Source organism: Grampus griseus (assembly GCF_964374135.1).
Source record: "Grampus griseus genome assembly, chromosome: 14".
NCBI classification, from domain to species: domain Eukaryota; kingdom Metazoa; phylum Chordata; class Mammalia; order Artiodactyla; family Delphinidae; genus Grampus; species Grampus griseus.
The window spans coordinates 67,887,608-67,913,496 of NC_139008.1; the positions used below are offsets into that span (position 1 = coordinate 67,887,608).

The 25,889-nt window shown below is 36.9% G+C and overlaps 1 protein-coding gene across 2 annotated transcripts in view; it reads left to right on the forward strand.

Annotated features, from left to right (window-relative positions):
- RALGAPB (Ral GTPase activating protein non-catalytic subunit beta) overlaps positions 1-25,889 on the forward strand; it is a 100,230-nt gene that overhangs the window by 28,245 nt on the left and 46,096 nt on the right. The window contains exons 4-14 of one of the 2 annotated variants that reach the window (XM_082669789.1): positions 2,346-2,509; positions 4,084-4,270; positions 7,127-7,258; positions 15,615-15,793; positions 16,844-16,992; positions 17,119-17,335; positions 19,560-19,595; positions 20,817-21,018; positions 23,823-23,990; positions 24,510-24,624; positions 25,007-25,154. In XM_082669789.1, coding sequence (XP_082525915.1) covers positions 2,346-2,509; positions 4,084-4,270; positions 7,127-7,258; positions 15,615-15,793; positions 16,844-16,992; positions 17,119-17,335; positions 19,560-19,595; positions 20,817-21,018; positions 23,823-23,990; positions 24,510-24,624; positions 25,007-25,154 — 1,697 coding nt within the window. The remainder of the gene's footprint in view (positions 1-2,345; positions 2,510-4,083; positions 4,271-7,126; positions 7,259-15,614; positions 15,794-16,843; positions 16,993-17,118; positions 17,336-19,559; positions 19,596-20,816; positions 21,019-23,822; positions 23,991-24,509; positions 24,625-25,006; positions 25,155-25,889) is intronic. The other variant, XM_082669790.1, reaches the window with a different exon arrangement.

A 25,889-nucleotide genomic window follows, 5' to 3' on the forward strand; every position in this document is an offset into this window, starting at 1 on the left:
GGCTTTTGCTTTGGCTTTTCTCTTTTGAGAAACATGACTACCTTATAAATTGTTCATCTTACTGTTTGGTAGTTAGCTTATTTTCTCAAAAGTGTGTGTGTGTGCATACTTCTGAGTGGGTGCTGAACTGAGTATTAGAGTTCTCATGGCCAGTAATGTCTTAGGGAGCTGAATATTTTCAGTGCTAAATATTGGGAGTTATGATCTCATCTCCTATTACTGGAAGTTTCATTTTTTTAAAATTCAGATAGTTCATAAAATTGTCATCAAGTTTACTTAGTTAGTTGTTTTTGTGAAAACTAACACTCAGAATAGAGGAAACAGCCTCTACTACTTCGCTAGAGATTAAGTCAGAGTGGATGTAGCCTTTCTCTTTTTGCCTATCAGGTTTTGTTTTGCATAATTGAGTGAAGAGTGACCCATCATTTAAAATTGATTAGTGTCTTCATTGCTCAAATAAACTTCTTTAGAAAATGTGATGTTCTTCTAAAGCAGTGGTTGGCAAACTTTTTGTGAAGAGTCATATAGTAAATATTTTAGCCTTTGTGGACCATATGGTGTCTGTCACAACTATTCAACTCTGCTGGTGTAGGGAAGCAGCCATAGATGATATATAAATAAATGAGCATGGTTGTTTTCCAATAAAACTTTATTTACAAAAACAGATATCAGGCCAGATTTGACCCATTGGCCATACATAATTCACCACCCCATGTTTTAGAACAGTTTTCTGAAGTTCACAAGTTGCTTTTGAAAATATTAAGGGGAAATAAATATTTTTGGTGTTTAGACCTTTCTGTTTATTTTTCAGTAAAGATTACCTTGTTTCTCTTAGCTGTAGAAACTTGGACACTGCTCTTAAATTTAGGCTGTCTGAGTGAGGCTACAGTACCTAAGGAGCAGATGTTTCCTTTTCTGCCACTGGGCAGGTGGTACCTAGAAAGGGTGGGTAGGCCTGGGTTACCATTTGGGAGGCTTCTAATGTCATTGCTATCTTGCAAGAGTGTCACCCCCAGGACTGCTAGTGGTATTTTTATTTCTTATTCTCGGTTCCCTCTTACATGGCTACATGAGGTTTGGGGCTGTTACGTATTTCTTACTCTTTAGTAGCCAGAGCAACAGACACAAGCTTGAGCCTCATGGCTTCGCATGGACTGGATTCACATCAAACTGAACATGGGACATCTTCCTGCTCTTGGGGACTCTTGGCTTTTCCTAAGTGAATGTCTCATCATTTTACTTTAGATCTGACTTCTTTAGGGAAAACTTAAGGTTGTCATTTTTTTGCAACTCCAGTGTAAGTTTCTGGTTTTCTGGGTCATGGCCCAGAATCTGAGAATCTTTATTCTAAGGTTGTGATGGGAGTTCTAAGGGCACTCACTTCAATTTCTGGATTTCTTGAGGCAGCTCTGCGATTCCCTGCTCTCATTCAGACATGTTTTATGAATTTGTAACATGAGTCATAATATATAGAAACTTGGCCTCAAGATTTATTTCAGTAGTATTAGTTACTTGTCTTGGGTTTCACATGAGAACTCCGGAGGGCAGTTCAGCATTTGCTGGTACAGTGGGTTTACTACGATTCTTGAAATTCTCAAGGTGATCCACTTTGGACAGTGGGGGATAAGGGCTGGAGCTTGGACCTGATATATTGATCTAATTCTGTTGGAGAAAAATGGTCCTGTGGACTAAAAAGCGTTATAAAACTGTTCTTTGGGAGTATCTTGGGTACCTTTGGAGCCCCCATCTTGCGTTATGTTGCCTTTGTTTTTGTAGAGCAGCAGTAGCAGGTTCTCATTTCTGAGGCAATTGCCTCTATATCTCGTCAGTTTTGGGGATCTGTTAGGATATTCCATTCTGTAGGCTCTTCTCTAGCAGACATTAGCTTCAGAGGGACTTGTGAGCACTATGAAATCACGTGCAGAATTCTTGTAAATGTGTGTTTAAAATTTTTTAGAAGAATACAAAGGCCATTCTGCTGTGTGAGCAGTGGAAGTGGCTGTGGGTATTTACTCATTCATTCAGCAGAAACCTATTGAGTATCTGTTGTATGCGCCAGGCACATTTCACACTTAGAAAATCTAGAGGTGAAGTTTACTTTCTATTATCCTCTATCTCCACAGGAGCTCTTCAGGCTTTTTAAGAGTGGTAGGCTGAGATCCCAGAGGGCCAAACTGTATGACGAGGAAGTAGCTTTGAACTGAAGAGGGTGCACCTAATTCTGTCTGCTGACGCTGTTAGGGAGTATCATTGGATCATTGCTTGCTGTGTCCAAAAGTCGCCTGTCCGTAACTGTTGCATTCTCTCCTCAAGGCTTGTCAGTGATGTCTGTTTGTCTTCTTCAGACAGGAACAGGGCTCCAGTCAGATCCGACTATGCTTACAGGTCCTGAGAGCCATTCAGAAACTGGCCCGTGAGTCATCCATTATGGCCCGAGAAACCTGGGAAGTCTTACTGTTGTTTCTTCTGCAGATTAATGACATACTTTTAGCACCACCAACTGTTCAAGGTTTGTTAATTTTTTTCTAATTTATTTCTGAGCTCCAAATGCTGTTTACTTTTAGACTCAATGAGTAGTAGACTCTGTGGGGATTTAAATTTTGACACTACAGTTGACAAACCAAGATGAACAGTTCTTAGAATGGAAAACCCTCAAAGGCACAATGGAAAGTTATGTTACCTTCAGTGATGATTTTGCTAATATAGTGAGGGGCTCAGTGAATTAGTGCATGTTTGATAATGACAGTAACAGTAGCTTGTTCAGTATATTAGGATAGAGCCTATATACGAAACAACTCATGTACCTGATTACAAAGTAGTTATCCAGGTAGACTCTGAAAACTTGATAGCTAGAAGATATTTTGTTTAGCAAATGAACCCTACAGAATCTTAAAGTGTTCTATTTGGAAGTATGACAGTATGTCATTCATTGCCTAGCCATTAAAAAGCCTCCAATTTTATAAGACTTTAGAGTGTATTTTAGACATCCTGCTTTGTATGCACAGTATACACAGATAATAAGTTGATATTCTAGTTCCAAGTTCCCTTATTGCTTATTCATCTGTGTAGTCCCTTTGCTAACACATGTGAGTGTGCTTGTGCTCTCACACAAATGCAGTGTCCAGGAAGATATCTTAAAAAAACCCTAGAATTTTAGTGTTGCAAGGGACCCCATAATAGGAATACCCTGTCTGGTATTGATGATAGCTGGCCAGACACAGATAGTGTGTCTCTCTGCTACACACTCCCCATGGCAGGGATTTCAGCACCATAAGGCAGGCAATCCATCCACTTCTGGGGCTTATTATTGTTGAAACTTCATTTTTGCCCATTTGAAATAGGAATCCTTAGAACTTTTCCTTCTCGTCCCAAGTTTGTCTTTTGGAGCTATGCAGAGTACAGACCACTGCTGTTCTTCCTAGTTCCAGGGCTTGGAACAGAGGAGCCGCTCGGTTTTCATGGTTGAGGCTCTGTCCTGCCCAGTACCAGTCGTTTGGCTCCCTTCTTTGTCTCCCTCTCCCTTGAAGGGTCGCTTTCAAACACCTGAAGGATTTTATAGCAAAGTTTAGAGGTAAAAAGTCTTGGGTATTTGTTCTGATTCCTTTACTTATTGGCTGTGTGAACTTGGGCAAGTTACTTAAATTTCCTGAACCTGTTTTCTCATCTTCAAAATGGGTATAATCGATAATTGGTTAGAGATTATAAATACCTATCCTGCAGAATTAATGTGTATGAGCTGTGTGCACAGAAACTGACTCATAGCAGTCGTTCATTATAGACACTCATCCTTTCTTTTCTTCCCTCTGTACTCCTTGTCCCACTGCTGGAAGATTAAGATCTGCAATACGAACCGAGCAGGGCCACTTGAAAACTTTCAAAGTGATAATGGGTTGATATATCCATGATTTCCTTCATAGGAGCTTCTAAGAATAGTTTTTTGCTCTCTCTGTTAAGTGATTATTTGAAAGTCAAAACTTAACATTGCAGTTATTTTAATTTTTTGACCAGTTCTCCCAAGTCAGTGAATTAAAGATTCTGCTTTACAAATAAGTATGCCAAAGATGTTTTCTTTTTGTTGGTAAGGTGGCATTGCTGAGAATCTAGCAGAGAAGTTGATTGGTGTTCTCTTTGAGGTTTGGTTACTAGCTTGTACTCGGTGCTTCCCAACACCTCCTTACTGGAAAACAGCCAAGGAGATGGTGGCTAACTGGAGGCACCACCCAGCAGTGGTGGAGCAGTGGAGCAAGGTCATCTGTGCGCTCACTTCAAGGTAAGTTATCATCATCCATTTGCCTTCCTTCATCCGTCTGACCTTGGGTAGCTTTCCCCTAGTTCTGTGTCTGTCTGGGATTCACAGAGTACATGGTAAAAAGTCTCTATTCTGTGTCTCTCATTACTGTACTTTAGATAGAGAATCAAACCACTTTTTTAAAATAGATGTGTCAGTTTGGCTAGTGCCTGTCTAATCTAAAACATTTTAGATTAAGCAGGTTTTGGAGAGGCAGATAAATTCTGAGCCCTACCACTCCCACCCCCAAAATCCCACTCTTATTCTGATTATTAAAATATTCATGATCATTATTTTTAAAAAACAAACCAAAGAAAGGTATAACAGAAAGAGTTAAGTTCACCAGAAGTCTTATTATATATGTTTATACATAATTTTACAGAAATAGGAGCATACTATAATGTTCTCCTGTGTAACCAAAGTAGGCAGTATTTTATTATAATAATTTAACTTTTTTTTTTTTTTTTTACCATTTATATATAATGCCATCACTATTCTGTGAGTAAACTGTTAGGCTTCATTTTTTTCAGACTTGTTTTTTTCATTTCTTTTAATATGACTCTAAAAGTTGAGCATTCTTTTTTTTAAAATTTATTTACTTATTTATTTTTGGCTGTGTTGGGTCTTCGTTGCTGCGTGCAGGCTTTCTCTAGTTGCAGCGAGTGGGAGCCACTCTTCGATGAGGTGCACAGGCTTCTCATTGCGGTGGCTTCTCTTGTTGCGGAGCAAGGGCTCGTGGCACGCGGGCTCTAGAGCGCAGGCTCAGTAGTTGTGGCGCACGAGGTTAGTTGCTCCGTGGCATGTGGGATCTTCCCGGACCAGGGCTCGAACCCTTGTCCCCTGCATTGGCAGGTGGATTCTTAACCACTGCGCCACCAGGGAAGCCCTGAGCATTCTTTTTTAAACATAATCACAATACCATTTATCACACCTAAACAAAATGTTAATAGTTTGTTAATATTGGTTAGCTGTTGAGTGTTCAGATGTCCCTGAATGTCTCAATTTTTTTTATAGTTGATTCCATTGAATCAGAACACAAACAAGGTTTGGATCTTGTATTTAGTTGACATGTTTCTTAAGCCTATTTTAAACTGTAGGTTACTGTTCTCTCATTTTTATTTCCTTGCAGTTTTTTTGTTGAACTGGATTGTTTGTCTTATAGAATGCTTCACATTTTGGATTTTTCTGATTATGTCCTAGTTGTGTTAATTAGCATGTTCCTCTGTCCCCTGTATTTCCTGTCAACTGGTGGTTAGATCTAGAGACTTGATCTGATTCAGATTTGATTGGGGGTGGGGTAGTGGTAGAGGTGAGAACAGATCATTCGTAGGTGGTATCATGTATCAGAAGGTAGACTGGTCATTTTGAGAGTTAATAAATGTTTATCTCTTTATCATCGTTTAAACTAAGATGAAGGTTTGGAGTATTCTGTTGATTCTGGTATATCTTTGTGAATGTCAATATTATGAATCTATTTTTAAATAATATATCATTTTATCTTGATTATAAAAGCAATACATGCTTATAATAGAAAATTTGGAAGATGTAGGAGGAAATATCCATCACTTACAAATAACCAAAGTTTGAATGTATTTTTCCTGTTTTCTCTTTTTTAAAAAATAAATTTGAGATTATTTGATATAGTATTATCTGCTTTTTTTATTTGTTGTCTGATTCTTGTCCCAGTAATTACATGTACCTTTTTTCTTCTTAAATAGATCTCAAGATCATTTTTTAATGGCTTTATAGTTTTTCATTTTATAAATGGAATTATAATTCATTTAATAATTTCCCTGCTGTTTTGATATTTAAGTTTTTCCCTGTGTTTTAAAAATATTGTTGATATGTGAGTACTTTATACATAGTCTTTGTGTATATTCTGGTTATTTTATTAAGACATAATCTTTAGATTATATAACTATAATATAGATTATAATCTATTCTAATTATAATAGGTTAATAATTGGGTCAAAGGACTTTGAACAGTTTTAATACATTTGGAATATTAATATTTAGTTAAGTAATTGAATTGTCAAATTCATTTTATGGCACACACACCATAAATTCTAAACTTCATTTAAAGTTATATAGCAGTTATTATGAATAGATTATAGCTTAGTTGTGTTGAAGGAATTTGCAGTGCAATGAATCTTTTAAAAATAATTTAAAGAATTTATTATTTATATTACATGACTAATTATATAATCAACATAAGCATAATTGTGTATTATATGATTTGTTATTTGCAATTTTAAAGTAAACTTTTAGGTAATTTTTAATTTTATAAAGTAATATTTGATTTGTAATTTATGTTATAGTATATATTATAAAATTATATTATGTATAATTATTATATACACCATTGTATGTTACATGTTATACATATAATGTTATATACAAGATGTATTATAAAATTTATGAGATATAATATTTAATTTATAAAATCACTTATTTGGCAATTATAATAAAATCATAAGTAAAATAAAATTACAGTTAAATACATAAATTTATAAAATGATAAAGAAGTTTTATAAGTAAATAAAATAAATTTATAAATTATATAACTTAAAAATATATGAACTAAATTATAAATAACATTAATTATTTAAAAATAGAAATACATGTTTTAAAAAATCCTTTATAAAACTGGAAATCCTCTTCCAGTTTATCTATTTTATAAACAAGGGTTTTCATTTATTTTATTCACTTCAGTGACGTATAATACAAGTTTCATCTATTTTCTCTTATCATATTTCTCTTAGTATATTTTAATGTTTGAATGTATTTTCCATTCTGTTACAAAATGAACTTGATGGTATGATTTTTTTTATTTTCTAGATTGCTACGCTTTACATATGGTCCTTCATTTCCTCCATTTAAAGTTCCCGATGAAGATGCCAGTCTGATCCCTCCTGAAATGGATAATGAGTGTGTTGCACAGACATGGTTTCGCTTTTTACATATGTTAAGGTACTGTTGTTGTTGTATTTCATGTGGTCTTTACGCAGTGAGTGTCTTAGGACAGGAGCGGTGCTATAACTCCTTGTTAGAGTTCACAGTGTGGCTGTTAAGCCCAGTCATCAGATGGAGCCAAATTGGACAACACACACATCTACATCATGTGCCCCTGCTCTCCCTGTCCCAGCAGGGTCAGGCTGTCCTCAGCTGCTCTTGGGCCACACTCTCTAGAGGCTTGTTCCCTGCAGTAGGTGCAGCATTTGTTCTCTTGCCTGTTGGTGCAGCTCGGATGATGATCTCTCTCCCAGGACTTTGTCACATTCTGTGGGGACTGGAGACTAGCTTGTTCCTCTCTATGACCAGCACTGACTGGTCAGTCTGGCTCTCAGGACCTCTCCTCTAGTAGCGTGGTTTAAAATTTCACTGAGGGTACACCATAGAATTTCACAGAGGGACAAATTGCTAAAAGTAATACTTCATGCTCTTTCTTTTTTTATAGTAATTCTATTCAATTCAATTTCATTGCTTCCTACCTTTCTCTCTACTAGCCCCATCCTTGTGCTCTGTGGAACTTTGGTTCTGTTGTATACTATTTGATTTGTAAACTTTTTCCTTGCATATCTTTTCTTTCTGGTTTGACGAGCCTCATTTTTCTATTTGTGTATTAGTGATTCTAAATTACTCTGTATGACCTGTTTATAAGTTAGGGATCTTAACCATTTTCTGTCATGTTTTTTTCAGTTTGTATTGTGTGTTTTTCATCTTTCGGTGATTTTAGTTTATTTTTTAAAATCTGTCTTTTTCTGTGATTATTTTCTGTTTCCTTTAAGATTAGAAAGTCTTCCTTTGTTCTTTGATCAGATAGATATTCACCTATGATTTCTTCTGACTTTGTTTCCTTTGTGCCATTAAGTTCCTTTATATATATGGATTTTGTCTTTGGGTCACATATTATTCCATTGATCTTTAATTCATTCTTATAGGAGATTAACACTTTTAATTATTTTAATCTTATAATAGTTATTGATATTTGGTGGGACTAATATCTTTTTCCCTAAAACATTTCTTGGAATATTTTTAAAAATCTCTTTTTGCCTGTTTAACATTTTAGATGAATTTTAGAATCCATTTGACATGTTACAAAACACAAGTGAACAGAAGAACCTCACAAAACCTTTTGGGGTTTGGAGTGTGTGTTAATTAGGGTAAGGAACATGTCCTCCTTTAGCAGATGAACCTGAAAATCTTAGTGGCTTAGTACAGTATGTTTCATAAAGTCTTGGGTAAGGAGCAGCTCTGCTTAGGTAGTTGTTCAGGGACCCAGGCTGGCAGAGTCTCTGCCATCTTCAACATGTGGCTTTATTAGGGCCTTAACTTTGTAGACAGGTGCCTCTGTATCTGGCTAGAAGATGGAAAAGAGAGAGAGCAAGGAAAATTGTGTGGAAGGTTTTCATGGACCAGCTCCTGAACTGTGATGTAAATCACTGCTACCCATATTCCATTGGCTGGAACTCAAACATATGCCACACTTAATTGCAAGAGAACATAGGAGGAAAAGAGAAGCTAGTGAACATCTAACCAGACTCTGCCAAAGATGAGAATTGCATTAAGCTTGTATTTATATTTAGGAACAACTGACATCTTAATATACTGTGTTTGCTTTTCTAAGAGTAGGTATTTTTCTTTTTTAGAATCTTAATTAATTAATTAATTAATTTAGGTTGTGTTGGGTCTTCGTTGCTGTGCATGGGCTTTCTCTAGTTGAGGCAAGTGGGGGCTACCCTTCATTGTGGTGTGCAGGCTTCTCATTGTCATGGCTTCTCTTGTTGCAGAGCACAGGCTCTAGAGCGTAGGCTCAGTAGTTGTGGCATACGGGCTTAGTTGCTCCGCAGCATGTGGGATCTTCCTGGGCTAGGGATTGAACCCATGTCCCCTACATTGGCAGGCAGGTTCTTAACCACTGCACCACCAGGGAAGCCCCTAGAATCTTAAATATCTTGCAGAAATGTTTTGTAGTTTTCTTCACAGAGATCTGCATAATTTTTTTCTTTTTACCATTATTCCTGTGTATTTATTGCTGATGTTGTGAAAGGCTAACTTTTTTCCTACTGTTAAATCTTGTAAGTGGCTATTGCTGCTGTAAAGAAAATGTTTTACTTATTTTATTTTTGTATATTTTTTATATACTTGGGATTTAAAAATGCTCTGAGTATTTCACTGATTTCTTTTTAAATTTCTAGATATAATGAATACATATCTGCAAATAAATGTCTCCTTTCTAGTAATTCATACTCGAATCTGCGGTAATTAATTATAAGTGCTTTGATTGCAGTAAGATCTGCATATGAGTTCATGTTCTGCTACTTTTTTCTTTGTGAACTTGAGCAAGCAGTTTAGTCTCTCTGAGTCTCAGTCTCTTTTTAATCTATACAATGGGGATAATAATACTATCCATCTTGTTATAAGTATTGAAGAAAAAGTATGTAAAACAGTACATCTAACGCTTGAAAAGTTGCCATTGTTGTTATAATTATTTTTGTATGTGTTTTACTACATTAGGCAGAATTTCTAGAACATTGTTGAGTTAAAATGATACTGTTTTAGCATCCTTCTTTCATTCTGATTTTCATTGGAATGCCTCTGTTGTGTGAAATTTTGAGTGGGATATTGGTTGTTGATATTAGATAGTTATTCTTTTCTTTGTTCCTGATTTCCTAAGCAATGAAAAAATTTTAAATTTAAAAATATAAGTAAAATCAGAAATACTACTGAATTATTTTCAAATCATATTTTGGCATCCATTTAAGCAATTAAATGTTTTTTCTTCTTTTACCTATTGATAGTATGTTAATTTTTCCCCAATACTGAATCATCCTTCATTGTTTAGAGAAAAATTCTGCTTGGTTATGGAATACTGTTCTATTGAATCATCCTTCATTCTTTAGAGAAAACTTCTGCTTGGTTATGGAATGCTATTTTAATGTTTTCCCAAATTATCTCCGTTTCTATTTTTTGACTAATTTATATTTTGGTAACTTAAATAGGAAACTACCTATCTTTTTCTATGCTCTGTTGCATGAAAGTTATATATTCCTTAAGAGTTTGTAGTTCTTGGATAATCTTTTCCTGTTCCTTCACTATTAATTGATCTCTTCAGGCTCTATCTTTCTTCTTGAGCTGAAAGATTTTAGTATTTTAGTCAGGGTTTTTTTTTATATACAGAATAGGAACTTACTTAAACAAATGCAGGTGAAAAAGAGGGGTTATTGTGTGATGATAGAGCCGTCTCACTGGGCTCCAAGAAGCAGTGAACATTCAATCATGATAGGGAGGGATCAAGGCAGCCTTGGGACAGACTGCTCTATTGTCTATCTCTTGGCTTTTTTGCTCCTCTTGTGCACATGCACTGCTCTCTTTCTCCGGCACGCTCCCCCTGAACCCCTGTTTCTTTCTCCCCAGTTTTCGGTATCAAACAGATATGAATTTAGCAGAGCTCTGCTGGACTGAGGTGTAGTCCATTCCAAGCTTACTGCTTATTTTTCTAATTTTTGAACAGAGAACTATAATCCCCAGTAGGTACTGCTTCTAGAGACTTCTTATCTTCCCTACGCCACATAGTGGACCACAGTTCTTTGGATACAGTGTACTAACACTAGAAGCCCCTTTTCCATACATGCACACACAGGCCCCTGTCCCCACTTGCAGTTATGTGAAATTCAGAGTCTGAGTAGATGGAAAAAGGTTTCAAAGGCCCAGGGCATCTATAAACCACTGATTTATGTTTCTCAGCCTGGTTCTTTTCGTCTTGAAGCTAGTGGAAGTTCTTTCCAGGTGCTGGCTGTAGGTTGACTAACAATATTACTTTGGGTTGGAAAGGCTGTTTAATGGACAGTTAAGCAGACTATTTTGAGTGGAAGCCAAAATCTATTTTTTAATGGAAATGTTTAAAATTATTTACATATAAAATATACCACAAGCCCATTGTTTTAAATACATTGAAATGGGTCTGCTGCCCTATCCTACACGTCTGCCACACATGCTGGGGTGTTGCCCCAGGACCTTACTTCAGACATCCGTGTGGCTGACAGGGTCTTGGTGCTCCGGCCTGGTGTCAGGCCTGAGCCTCCAAGGTGGGAAAGCCAAGTCCAGGACATTGGACCACCAGAGACCTCCTGGCCCATGTAATATCAATTGGAGAGAGCTCTCCCAGAGATCTCCATCTCAGTGCTAAGACCCAGCTCCACCCAACGGCCAGCAGGCTCCAGCTTGGCTGGAGACATTCCATCGAAAAACAACAGAATACACTTTCTTCTCAAGTGCTCATAGAACATTCTCCAGGATAGATCATATCTTGGGTCACAAATCAAGCCTTGGTAAATTTAAGAAAATTGGAATTGTGTCAAGTATCTTTTCTGACCACAATGCTATGAGACTAGATATCAATTACAGGAAAAAAACTGTAAAAACTACGAACACATGGAGGCTAAACAATACGTTACTAAATAACCAAGATATCACTGAAGAAATCAAAGAGGAAATCAAAAAATACCTAGAAACAAATGACAATGAAAACACGACGACCCCAAACCTATGGGATGCAGCAAAAGCAGTTCTAAAAGGGAAGTTTATAGCAATACAGTCCTACCTCAAGAAACAAGACAAATCTCAAATAAACAACCTAACCTTACACCTAAAGCAGTTAGAGAAAGAAGAACAAAATAAACCCCAAAGTTAGCAGAAGGAAAGAAATCATAAACATCAGATCAGAAATAAATGAAAAAGAAATGAAGGAAACAATAGCAAAGGTCAGTAAAACAAAAAGCTGGTTCTTTGAGAAGATAAACAAAATTGATAAACCACCTGCCAGACTCATCAAGAAAAAAAGGGAGAAGACTCAAATCAACAGAATTAGAAACGAAAAAGGAGAAGTAACAACTGACACTGCAGAAATACAAAGGATCATGAGAGATTACTACAAGCAACTGTATGCCAATAAAATGGACAACCTGGAAGAAATGGACAAATTCTTAGAAAAGCACAACCTTCCAAGACTGAACCAGGAAGAAGTTGAAAATATAAACAGACCAATCACAAGCACTGAAATTGAAACTGTGATTAAAAATCTTTCAACAAACAAAAGCCCAGGACCAGATGGCTTCACAGGCAAATTCTACCAAACATTTAGAGAAGAGCTAACACCTATCCTTCTCAAACTCTTCCAAAATATAGCAGAGGGAGGAGCGCTCCCAAACTCGTTCTATGAGGCCACCATCACCCTGATACCAAAACCAAAGATGTCACAAAAAAAGACGACTACATGCCAGTATTACTGATGAACATAGATGCAAACATCCTCAACAAAATACTAGCAGACAGAATCCAACAGCACATTAAAAGGATCATACACCATGATCAAGTGGGGTTTATCCCAGGAATGCAAGGATTCTTCAGTATATGCAAATCAATCAGTGTGATACACCATACTAACAGATTGAAGGGTAAAAACCATATGATCATCTCAACAGATGCAGAAAAAGCTTTTGACAAAATCAACACCCATTTATGATAAAAACTCTCCAGAAATCAGGCATAGAGGGAACCTACCTCAACATGACAAAGGCCTTATATGACAAACCCACAGCCAAGATCGTTCTCAATGGTGAAAAACTGAAAAACCATTTCCTGTAAGATCAGGAACAAGACAAGGTTGCCCACTCTCACCACTGTTGTTCAACATCCTTTTGGAAGTTTTAGCCATGGCATTCAGAGAAGAAAAAGAAAGGAATCCAAATCGGAAAAGAAGAAGTAAAACTGTCACTGTTTGCAGATGACATGATACTATACATAGAGAAACCTAATGATGCTACCAGAAAACCACTAGAGCTAATCAGTGAATTTGGTAAAGTAGCAGGATGCAAAATTAATGCGCAGAAACCTCTTGCATTCCTGTACACTAATGATGAAAAATCTGAAAGAGAAGTTAAGGAAACACTCCCACTTACCATTGCAACAAAAAGAATAAAATACTTAGGAATAAACCTACCTAAGGAGACAAAAGACCTGAATGCAGAAAACTATAAGACACTGATGAAAGAAATTAAAGACGATATAAACAGGTGGAGAGATATACCATATTCTTGGACTGGAAGAATCAACATTGTGAAAATGACTGTACTACCCAAAGCAATCTACAGATTCAATGCAATACTTATCAAACGACCGATGGCATTTTTCACAGAACTAGAACAAAAAGTTTTGAGAATTGTATGGAAACACAGAGACCCCAAATAGCCAAAGCATCTTGAGAAAGAAAAACGGAGCCGGAGGAATCAGGCTCCCTGACTTCAGACTCTACTATGAAGCTACAGTAATCAGGACAGTATGGTACTGGCACAAAAAACAGACATATAGATGACTGGAACAGGATAGAAAGCCCAGAGATAAACCCACACACATATGGTCACCTCATCTTTGATAAAGGAGGCAAGAATATACAATGGAGAAAAGACAGCCTCTTCAACAAGTGGTACTGGGAAAACTGGACAGCTACATGTAAAAGAATGAAATTAGAACACTTCCTAACACCATACACAAAAATAAACTCAAAATGGATTAAAGACTTAAATGTAAGGCCAGACACTATAAAACTCTTAGAGGGAAACATAGGAAGAACACTCTATGACATAAATCACAGCAAGATCTTTTTTGATCCACCTCCTGGAGAAATGGAAATAAAACCAAAAATAAACAAATGGGACCTAATGAAACTTAAAAGCTTTTGCACAGCAAAGGAAACCATAAACAAGATGAAAAGACAACCCTCAGAATGGGAGAAAATATTTGCAAACGAAGCAACTGACAAAGGATTAATCTCCAAAATATACAAGCAGTTTATGCAGCTCAATATCAAGAAAACAAACAACCCAATCTAAAAATGGGTGGAAGACCTAAATAGACATTTCTCCAAAGAAGATATACAGATTGTCAACAAACACATGAAAGGATGCTCAATATCACTAATCATTAGAGAAATGCAAATCAAAACTACAATGAGGTATCACCTCACACCGGTTAGAATGGCCATCATCAAAAAATCTACCAACAATAAATGCTGGAGAGGGTGTGGAGAAAAGGGAACCCCCTTGCACTGTTATTGGGAATGTAAATTGATACAGCCACTATGGAGAACAGTATGGAGGTTCCTTAAAAAAACTAAAAATAGAACTACCATACGATCCAGCAATCCCACTACTGGGCATATACCCTGAGAAAACCATAATTCAAAAAGAGCCATGTCCCACAATGTTCATTGCAGCACTATTTACAATAGCCAGGACATGGAAGCAACCTAAGTGTCCATCGACAGATGAATGGGTAAAGAAGATGTGGCACATATATACAGCCATAAAAAGAAACGAAATTGAGTTATTGTAGTGAGGTTGATGGACCTAGAGTCTGTAATACAGAGTGAATGAATTAAATCAGAAGGAGGAAAATAAATACCATATGCTGACACATATATTTGGAATAAAAAAAATGGATATGAGGAACCTAGGGGCAGGACAGGAATAAAGACGCAGACGTAGAGAATGGAGTTGAGGACACGAGGGTGGGGAGGGGGGGTAAGCTGGGACAAAGTGAGAGAGTAACATGGACATACATACACTACCAAATGTAAAATAGCTAGCTAGTGGGAAGCAGCTGCATAGCACAGGGAGATCAGCTTGGTGTTTTGTAACCACCTAGAGGCATGGGATAGGGAGGGTGGGAGGGAGTCACAAGAGGGAGGGGATATGGGGATGTATGTGTGCATATAGCTGATTCAGTTTGTTGTACAGCAGAAACTAACACAACATTGTAAAGCAATTATACTCCAATAAAGGTGTTAAAATAAATTAATTAAAAAAATATGGAACAGAAAAAAAATAAATACATTGAAATGTATGGCTTTAGTATGTGCACGTGAACACAAACACTAATCCCAATTTTCACATAGTTTTTAAAAAATTGGAAATGTTAATATTAAAGTAAGATTTTCTCCTTGGGTTTCTTGTTGATTTATTTATAGTTTTACCATTCCATTGCTTAATTCCAAACATATTACAAAATATCCATGTATACGTTAAAAAAATTAAAAACTAGTCTTATTTTGATTCTCATTCTCTGAATAGGCAAAGTAGGTTCATGTAAGCACACTTCTGTAAAGTAGTGTTGGTGTTTGAGTCCCTAGCTTATTAAATACAGATTAATCTCCTCTCTGAATCAAAGAAATAGGCACAAACGGCCTGTTCTTAAATTAGATTGCATGCATTTTATTGCTAAAGAGATTTCTAAATGTATAATTAATTCTTGCTCTCTCTTTTGATAGTAATCCCGTGGATTTGAGTAACCCAGCCATTGTAAGCTCTACTCCCAAATTTCAGGAACAGTTCTTAAATGTGAGCGGAATGCCGCAGGAATTGAATCAGTATCCCTGCCTTAAACATCTGCCTCAAATATTTTTTCGTGCCATGCGTGGAATCAGCTGTCTGGTGGATGCATTCTTAGGTGAATTTTGTGTATGTTGCTAGATGTTTGAAGATAACTTTAGAGTCTAGTTTTAGAAACTTTTGTGGACAGTCGAAAGCAAAAGATGATCAGAGTTGATTACAAATAATAAACTGGGAAAAATTATTTGCAACAAATGTGATAGCTAGAGGGTTTTTGTTATTATTATATAAATAGATCAAATAATGCAAAGAAAAAGAATAAGACCTGGTAGATAAATGGACAAAGACTATGAGGAGATAATTTGCAAAAGAGAAAAGTGTTCATTCTCACTAGTAATCCAAGAAAATACAGATTAAAATGCATTAGGTGTCATTCTTATGTGAGTCATTAGGAAGCAGTTTATACTTTTTGTGAACCATTGTTTTAAACTGTTTTTCACATGAAAAGTCAGAATTTTTTTAATCTGTTAAAAGGCAGTGGTATTTAATACCTATCATTTTCAAAAACGTTTTGTTATGTGCAATTAATGTATTACAGAGGTAATATATTAGTTCAGTTAGCTTTGGCTGCCACCTAGCCAAAAGTACTAGTGGTTTAAACAAGGTAGTTTACTTTCACACGTGTTAAACGCAGGGCTAAGCTGTATACAGGGCTGCTATAGCAGTTCCACCATTGTCAGAGACCCAAGGCCCTTCCATCTTCTGGCTCTTCATCCTTTGTGCACACTCTCATGGGCCATGATGGCTGAAAGAGTTTCAGCTATCCTGTTCAGGAATTGGGAAGGAAGGAGCATCTGCCTTTGATTCGTTCTTTTAAGGAGATTTCTTGGGGAAGACCCACCCAATAATTGCCCACTTCTCTGTGGTCAGAACATGGCCACATCTGGCTGTAAGGGAGCCTTCAAAAGGCAGTTGTTTATTCTGCGTAGCCATGTCTAGCTAAAATTTGTGTTTTGTAACTCAGGAAGAAAGGACAAATTGATACTGGGAGGCAGCTAGCAGTCTCTGCTGTAGTCTGTTGTGAGCCTTCACTGGTGTTGCTTGAGGAAGATTTACTGACCACATATTTTGAACTATGAAGAATAACTCCATTTGTCTTTCTTTAAAGGCATTTCTAGACCCCGATCAGACAGTGCTCCTCCAACACCCGTGAATAGATTGAGTATGCCTCAAAGCACTGCTGTCAATACCACCCCACCACATAACCGGAGGCACCGGGCTGTTACTGTGAACAAGGCCACCATGAAGACAAGCACAGTACGTTTTCATGACCATTGTTATACTGTATAAAATGGGCTTTTTAATCTGCCTTCCTTTTAAAAAATCCTGCTGTTTTCTTAAACTTTTCATGAGTGTGGCTATATTCTTGTGTTCTTCTAATAGGTTAGTACTGCTCACGCCTCAAAAGTTCAGCACCAGACATCCTCCACCTCTCCTCTGTCAAGTCCAAATCAGACTAGTTCAGAACCCCGGCCGCTGCCTGCCCCACAGAGACCAAAGGTTAACAGCATCTTGAATCTCTTTGGATCATGGTTATTTGATGCAGCATTTGTTCACTGTAAACTTCATAATGGGATAAACAGAGACAGCAGCATGACTGGTAAATATTGCTCAAGAAATACGTTGTCATTTTTTTCTTTTCTTTTTTTTCTTTTTAATCTTTCCTACCTGCAAGATTAATATGTATCTTAAAAAGCTCTCTGTCTCTGACCAAGCAGTGTCTTGTGCTTAACCCCTTCCAGCTGAAGTAATTTTGAAAGTTTCCCTACTTGTCCTTTTTATGTTCGTTCTGTGAGGTTTGGCTTTTGTCTAATACTTCAGGTTAGCCACGTTTTGTTAAACCAGATTCCTAGGTGACCTGGAAGTTCCCTTCATGTCAGCCAGGATAATAATATTGATATAAAGAATTAAACGTAATTGACCAGAAATTTATTCATAAGAAGTGTTTTCTTAGATTTTGACAGCCATTCACTCATTACTACATATAAATATCAGAAAATTTCTGCTTCACAGAAGACTCTAACCTTTTAGGTTTTAGTCTAGAGAACTTTATTTCAAGGGCACACTTTGAAAAATATATTTTCTCTGTAAGTAAGACTGGTGAAGAATTAATAACTCAACCCTGATATCTTTATTTAGATTTTATTACAGAAATGAAATTCTATCTAAATATGATTTATTTTTGTCATCTTACCATTACACATGGAAGTAGTGGCATAGGGTGCAGGATGGAAGGCTGAGGTACTGCAGAATATACTGAATATTTATGACTGTTTTATAGAGCTGAGCAATAATAATGGCTAGCACTTACTGAGCTGCATTTACTCTGTGCCAGGCACTATGCTTTATGAATTAATTGTGCTTTATGTAATAATATAATTAATATTGGTTGGTTGGTAAGAGAAGCACTTTTCCACTGGGGTTGGAAATAACTTGAGATAAAAGGATGCCTAATTGCTTTAGATTATGCATCTCTAGGGAGAGTGTTAATTTCAAGGATAAAACTAATAAAATGGTCATAAGGGTCTCTGCTTTCTCTCAGAAATGCATTCTTTGTTATTATGTATCATCTCGGAACTAAGGGTCTATGACTGTTAGCATTATATACATGTAAATTGTTTTGGTTGTTCTTACAAATCTTTAAATAATTTAGAAAAGTAGTGCATATAAAGGCATTTTCAGGAATATAATTTGAGATTGCATGATTGAGTTTAGGGATTCCTTTGTTTATTTTGTTCAAATCCAGACACTTTATATTCTACCATTTCCATATTTTATTTGCAAGTTTGACTTATGGATAAATAAATGTACTTATTTGATGACTAAATGAAAACATTTAAAAAACATTTTGGCTTATGTTTTCTAAAGTTCATGCGCCTTATATTTTGAGTTTTATGACCCATGTTTATATTTGTTAATTTGTATTGTATATTCTAGATTGAGTTAGGCATATTTTTATTTTTTATTTTTATTAAGATACAATTCTTTACAGTGTAACTTTTGGGTATCAAGCTGTTGACACTAAAATCCCTGAATCCAGAGTGGTTCAACCTGCTGCTTCCTTGGTGGGCTTGCTTAAAGGGAATTTATAGATCTTCCCACTCTCTAGGGAGTTTTTAACAGCTTTTCTCACCCTCTTGTGCCAAAAGATAGAAACTAGAATTCAAATCATGTGTGGGCTACAAATTCCTACTTTTAACTCTTACCATTTTCTTTGGTGGGAAAAGGATAGAAGCTCTTCTTCCCCCACCTTGTGTTCAGAGATGAGAAAGGCTGTTGTATTACCCAGGAGACAGGAGGTGTCCAGATAGCTGAATGGGTTAAAGTGCTGTTGGGTGCTACTCTTGAGGTCTTGCGGGTGGTGGGAAGGTTGAGAATACCGACTCTGTTAGTCTGTTCTCTAAGTACTGGCTGCCATCAAGGAATTCTGCCATGTAGTTCACCTCTAAAAATGTTTGCTTCTGTGAACTGGTTAGCTTTAGAGTTACATGACAGTACACTGTGCTTTGTAATTGTAACATTGAGCTGGGAAGGGTTAATGAACTAAAATTTTAATGCACGTTATGGGCAGTTCAAAACCTCAATTTTTTGTAGTTGTGTAATTTTCTTCGTTCATTGTTTTGCATGATACAAAAATCATAATTTTGGATCTGAATGCACAATTTCCTGTTTTTGAACTAGCTTGTGGTATCATAAAGCTTTTAATCTAACTTTTAAAAAGCAAAAAAGCTTCTTAACTTATTGTAAAATTTCACCATCTTTAAAGTATTTTATAATTACTACTGTCCTTTGATTTGTTTCCATTTATTTCTATTATCTTGCAGCATCTTTTATCCAAATTCTTCTTTCTTATAAATCTTGTAAGTAGGAACCAGAAGCTTCTCCTTAATTGCAGTCATGTTTTTATTTTTTTCATAATTCCATTAAAAATTTTGATTGTCATTGTCTCTTGTAGTTTTTGCACTTGGGAAGAAAAATACTTCTGTGTTTTGAATGGGGAAGATTGTTGGCAAAAGCAAATTAATCTGCCTGAATCAGTCCCATTATTTTCGTACACTAGTCTGGTCATGTCATGAATTCCAGGATTTTGCACTAACTGTGTTTTGGCTTTTTTTTTTTTTTTAATTTAAAGCTTTAAGCGTATTTTTATACAGATTTAGTGTTTGATTTGTATGCATTCTGCATGTAGTGTTTTTCAAATGTATTATTGCTGGATAGCTTATTCAGGACTAAAAATGGCTCATGGGAAGTTGCATAAAGATTTATGCTTGACTCTGCATTCTGTTAAATCTGTTATTACAAATAATTTAAACATTTCATGTAGAGTGATAAAAGATTTCAGAGTGATTTTCAATACACTGTGAAATCTTTTGCTAAAAATAAAAGCAACTTTCGAAGGGCTTCTGTTTCAGTGACAGCGAATGACCATGATAATCTTTCTTACCAATCCAGTTTTCTGATTTATCAACCTAAAGTTAGCTGCTGTCTGTGGTTGTTAAAATTCATTCTCATTTTGCTTGGTTGGGCGATTCTTCGGTGTGTGTTTTGGAGTTGGTTGGGTGGTGGGAATGCTCTCTCTTCCTACCCATTTCTTATCCTTACCTTGCCCTCTCCCTAAAGTATACAACCTGGCATGGGATTACCCATTCAATTATGATGTCTGTCTGGGGTAATGTGTAAATTTGCAGTACCTATTTTTCTTAATGTTTAAGCATCATTTTTTAGGGAGAGAAAAAAAACAGAATAAATAATAGAAAAGCCAAATTCTGTGTTATATATCTGTATGTATGTGAATACAGATATATACAAATGTACTCTGCTAATCAGAAATTCAGTTGAAAAATGCATCTTGTAGAATCTGTTAAACTGACAGTACCACTGTAAATTGTTACCCCTTTTCAAAGAAGATTTCAGAGAGCCCTTTAAAAAAAAAATTAAGACATAATTGCTAAACAAAAGCATTATTGGATTCTATTCAAGTAGCAATTTAATGACACCAATATTTGATCTTTGTGTCCAGGGTCCCATGAGCCTATTTGCGTATCAACAAATATAATAAAACCCTCCTTTTTTCTCCCCAGCCATTACAACACAAGCTAGCATGGAGTTTCGACGGAAAGGGTCACAAATGTCCACAGACACCATGGTTTCCAATCCTATGTTTGATGCAAGTGAATTTCCTGATAACTATGAAGCAGGAAGAGCTGAGGCTTGTGGGACACTGTGTAGGATTTTTTGTAGCAAGAAGACTGGAGAAGAGATTCTGCCAGCTTATTTATCCAGGTCTTAGAATTTTTTTTGTTTATTTTTCCATTTATATAGTTGTGATAGTGAAACTATTATAGCATGGCTTAGTAGGTTGAATTGATAAGTAAATGTTGGTTTGAAATACCTGCAAATGTATGTAAGTAACTGAAATTTTTTGCTTGAATTCTTCCTTTTTACCTACCTTACCAGATTTGGTGAGGACCCCTAACACCCTTTTTATTTTAGAAGTATTGTTAATTCCATCTTACACGACGTTTGTTAATTACAGAGAGATTTGAAGGGCCACACTAAATTTTTAATACATTTTTATCACAGTACTAGACAGTATAGATGGTCCAGAAATGTTAGCTGTCAATCCTGCCTCTAAGGAGCTTATTTTCTCAAGTGAGCAAAGCCATGTACATAAGTAACACCAATCCAATAGCAATAGGAAGCTGGTAAGAGAGAGACACAGAAAAAGTGCTATAGGCATTCAGAGGAAGCAGAAGCATACACTTGCCCTGGGGGTTCAGGAAAGAGTTACAGAGGATTGGATGATTGTGCTGGACTTATAAAAGATGACTAGTATTTAGACTATGTTAGCAAGTTGGGTAGGGTCATCCTATCCAAATTTATGACTTCAGCCAGTCTTTTTGAATGGCTCTGCCATCCATTCAGTTGCTTATGCCAGAAACTAGGAGTCATTTTAGGCTTCTCTTCTCTCCCTCTGTATCTTTAGATGGTCAACCGACTCTTGCCTTTCTGCTACTTAACCCTCTTTCTAATCTCTCCACTCTTGTCCCCACCATGACACTTCAGGCCTTGTCACTTTTTTGCTAAATTAACTTGTAATGGCCTGCTATTTTTCTTGACTGTCTTTTGCCCTCCTCAGCTGATCATTCACACAACTCCTGAAGTGATACTAATATTAATAAGAACATTCAGGTGTCTGTACATACTAGGTTCTCAGGAGAGAGGATTAAACTGACTCAGAAGGAAAAAGTGTAGAAGAATACAGATATGAAACAGAATGGTACAGGCAGGGAAGTAAGCAGCATCTTAATAGGCACTTGACTTTAAGTAACAGAAAACTCTTTCAATGTGACTTAAGCAAAAGGGGAATGAGTTAATGAGAAACTCACACTATTGAATACCTTCTAAGGTCAGGACATGCAGCAGGGTCTCACAAAGGGCAGAAACCAAGAGCTAGAAAGTGTTCAGGGACCAAAACAACTTTCCTCCTTTTTGTTTCTCTGTCGTCATGGTCTCCCAGAACTGCTTCATTCTTCTCTTACCTGCAGATCATGTTCTTATATTGTAGTATGCTTCTAAGTTCAAATTTCCGTGACCTTCGTCTGGGTGACCAGCAGGGCCAATTAGCATTCTGAATCCTAATTTCAGATTCCTGAGAAAGAGGATCTGATTAATCAGGTGTCTACCTCTGGTCTAATCAGCTACAGCTGTGAAGGTGGGTCACATTGGATACTGGCACCCCATGTGGTGGGGGCACATTTCTTAGGAGGGAGCCGATGGGTTGGGACGATACTCCAAAACGGTATCAATAGCAGTAAGGGAGAAGGCTGTGAACACGAGCCTTCCATCTGGCCCATAAGATTAGATGGGTGGTAGTGTGACTGAAGAGCGGATTTGTGACGGGGGCCAAGGATGGGGTTAGTGTGGAACCTGTTGAATTTGAGGTGCCTGCGGGCTGTTAATCAACAAATATTTATTAAGTTCCTACTTTGTGCCAGTCGCTGTGCACAGGGAGTACTAGAGTAATCAGTAGACATGTCCTGCCCTCAGGTCTGCAGTATGCTTTTGGCTAGTAGATCTGGAGCTAGAGACTGATTTGATTATGTTTGGTGGCTTAAGTAGTGTTTAAAACCAGGCTAGTAGAAGAGATAGCTTAGAGAACTGAGGTTGGCAGCTTGAGGAACCCCCAGTGTTAGGAGGCACGTGGAATAAGATCTGTTAAAGGAACTAGCCATAGAAGTCAGAGAAGAATTAAGAGCGGAAGGGAGTAATCAAAGGGTTGAATGCTTTAAAAAGGCAAAGTTAAGACTTAGACATGTCTTTTGGATTTAGCAATTGAGAGACCATTGGTTATTTGCTATAACATGGTTTTAGTTGATTTCTAGAAAGAGAAGATGGATTGAAGTGGGTTGAGCAGTGACCAGGAGGTGAGGAAGTTGTTTCTGAGGAGGTTTGTGGAGAAAGGTACCTTACAGTAGCAGAAGAGTATACTAGGATAGTTGCTCTTGAATGATGGAAGATTGAATGCTTAGTTCATTGGGGGTTAGGGGAGGATGTTGAAAGTAAGTTATGTTCAAGTACATTCCTAAAAGGATTCTTATTCAGAGTGACCTTCATATCGTGGTGAGTACAGGGTCGAATGAGGTTTCTTTCTTTCATTGTGCCCCCAAAAATAATGGGGGAGGGGGAAAGGGACACAACACACTTTTTTTCAGGAATTGTGAAATGCTACAAAATTTTACTGACATGGAAATCATTTCAGTAATTCCTCCAGTTTATTGATAATTACTGCAGCCTTTTGTTTTTATCAATAGTTACTTCATTTGCAGGCACCTGTAACTGAGTTGCAAGGCTTAAAACCTCAAGAAAGTGTAATAGACATGAATCTTTTTTTCCTTTTGATTAGGAAATATAACTTGGTTCTTAGTGTACTTGATTCTGAATTGTTCTAACTCTAGTAATACCTTTTAAAGGATAGAAGTAGTGAAGATTGGAAATAGACTTTAAGATGACTGTGTAGAAAATATTAATAATTATGAAAACAGTTGATCAGCAGTTTGTTTAAAATTTTTTTCTTGCTTTCCTAGATTTTACATGCTTTTAATTCAAGGTTTGCAGATAAATGATTATGTGTGCCATCCTGTCTTGGCCAGCGTTATTCTAAACTCCCCTCCTTTGTTCTGCTGTGACTTGAAAGGGATTGATGTTGTGGTTCCTTACTTTATTTCAGCTCTTGAAACCATTTTGCCTGACAGGTAAGCTTTCATTCTGTACTAGTATGTCAGTTGTTGGTTTTGGCCTGGTCTGTTTTGGTGCTTCCTCCCCAGTTGCCCAATTTATCCTGTCCAGTTGTCTTCATAGCCCAGGGGGATTCAGGCCATATTAAATGAGTGTAGAACATCCAGGCCTACCTCGTCCCTGAACTCTTTCAGTTCTCTTTGTCCACGGGTGTGTTGAGTCCTTCTTGGTCTGGTCTAGAGGGGTAAGAATAGCCCCAGCCCAGAGGTCTTTTGTGGAGTAGGCCTTACATTTAAAATCAATCAATCAGTCAATCAGATTCTAGTTTAATTCCATAACAGTTTAACATAGAGATTCTTTCTCACACATACACAAATTGCAGAATATGAACTCAGTGGAAAGTAGTTACTGCATTCTTTATAAAACCAAACCCAGTATGTGTATTGTAAAAAATTGGCATAATGTATATTTGGCAAAGCTAAAAACATACTTTAGTTCAGAAATACTAATAGCTATCTTTTTTTTTTTTTTGGCAGAGAACTCTCAAAATTCAAAAGCTATGTAAATCCAACAGAATTGAGAAGATCTTCCATTAATATCCTGCTTTCTTTGTTGCCCCTCCCACATCACTTTGGCACAGTCAAATCGGAGGTAAAGTTTTATTAAAGTTTTTTATATTCTGTATTCTCTTTTGTGTGTTAATTCAAGCCAAGTTGTATTTTTTAAAATGGAACAGGAGCTTTTAAAAAATTTTTCAGATTATTTCAGGTGAATCAACAAAGTTGATTTGTTGAGGTATTTCTTCTGTCAGTGAGCCAGCATGCCCTTGGCCTACCATTTCAAGCAGTGATGGGCTGGTGATGTCTGATCTCATATGTTGTGTGAGTTAGTGACACACTTAGCACAGTGGCTAATATTAGTCAGACTGAAAGCCTTGCTTGTTAGACTGATCTATGTGTCCACTGTAGCAGTTCCTACATGGGCGTAGTGTACCACAGCAGACGATGTTAAATGTTATTTGTTTCTTCCGTAGGTGGTCCTGGAAGGAAAATTTAGTAATGATGACAGCTCTTCTTATGATAAACCAATAACTTTTTTGTCACTGAAGCTGAGACTTGTGAATATACTAATAGGTGCCTTGCAAACGGAAACGGACCCCAACAACACTCAAATGATACTAGGTTTGTGTTCACATGTTTTTTTGTAAGTGAAAACCCAGGTGGTATGTTGACCTCAGGCATGTTGAGGAGGCAGGGGTCAGGGATGGGAATCTAAGCATAATATAGCCCTACTTATTCTGAATCAGAGGCAGAATTTGTTTGTTTTTATATGTGAAAAATTTTGAAGGGGTGAGATGAGGGAAGGAAAGCATCCTAGTTGTCTTGGTAGGTGATGTTGGCTTAGTTTTATTTGTGTTCTTTATTTTTCTCTTTCCCTCTTGCCCTTTCTCTCTCCTTCTCTCCCCTTTCCTCCCCTTCTTCTCTTCTCTTTCCTTTCTGTCCTCATTACTTCTGCCTCTGCCTCTTCCTCCTGCCTGTTATGTACATGTGAAAATATTTGGAGTTGGGTGTAATTCTGGAAGCCATGTTTGAACATGCCAGGAGGAGACTGAAGAGTAGCTGTTGCTGTGCCTCCTCCCTTTTTCCTTATTGTTTCCTGTTGGTTTTCTAATCATACTGACTCTCTGTCTTAAATGGCTCCTTATTATTATTGCCACTTACATATTTTAAACACTTATCACCTCTCAGCTTGGTTATTGCAGCTGTCTCTTACTGTACTTCTGGTTTTTTATCAAAGCCAAGGGCATAGTCCTATGTGCAGGTACTCCAAGGAGAAAGAAGAGAATGGCATGGCTTTTATCCTTGAGCAAGTTTCATTGCAGAGGTTGGAACACCTTCACAGAGTACTCAGATAAC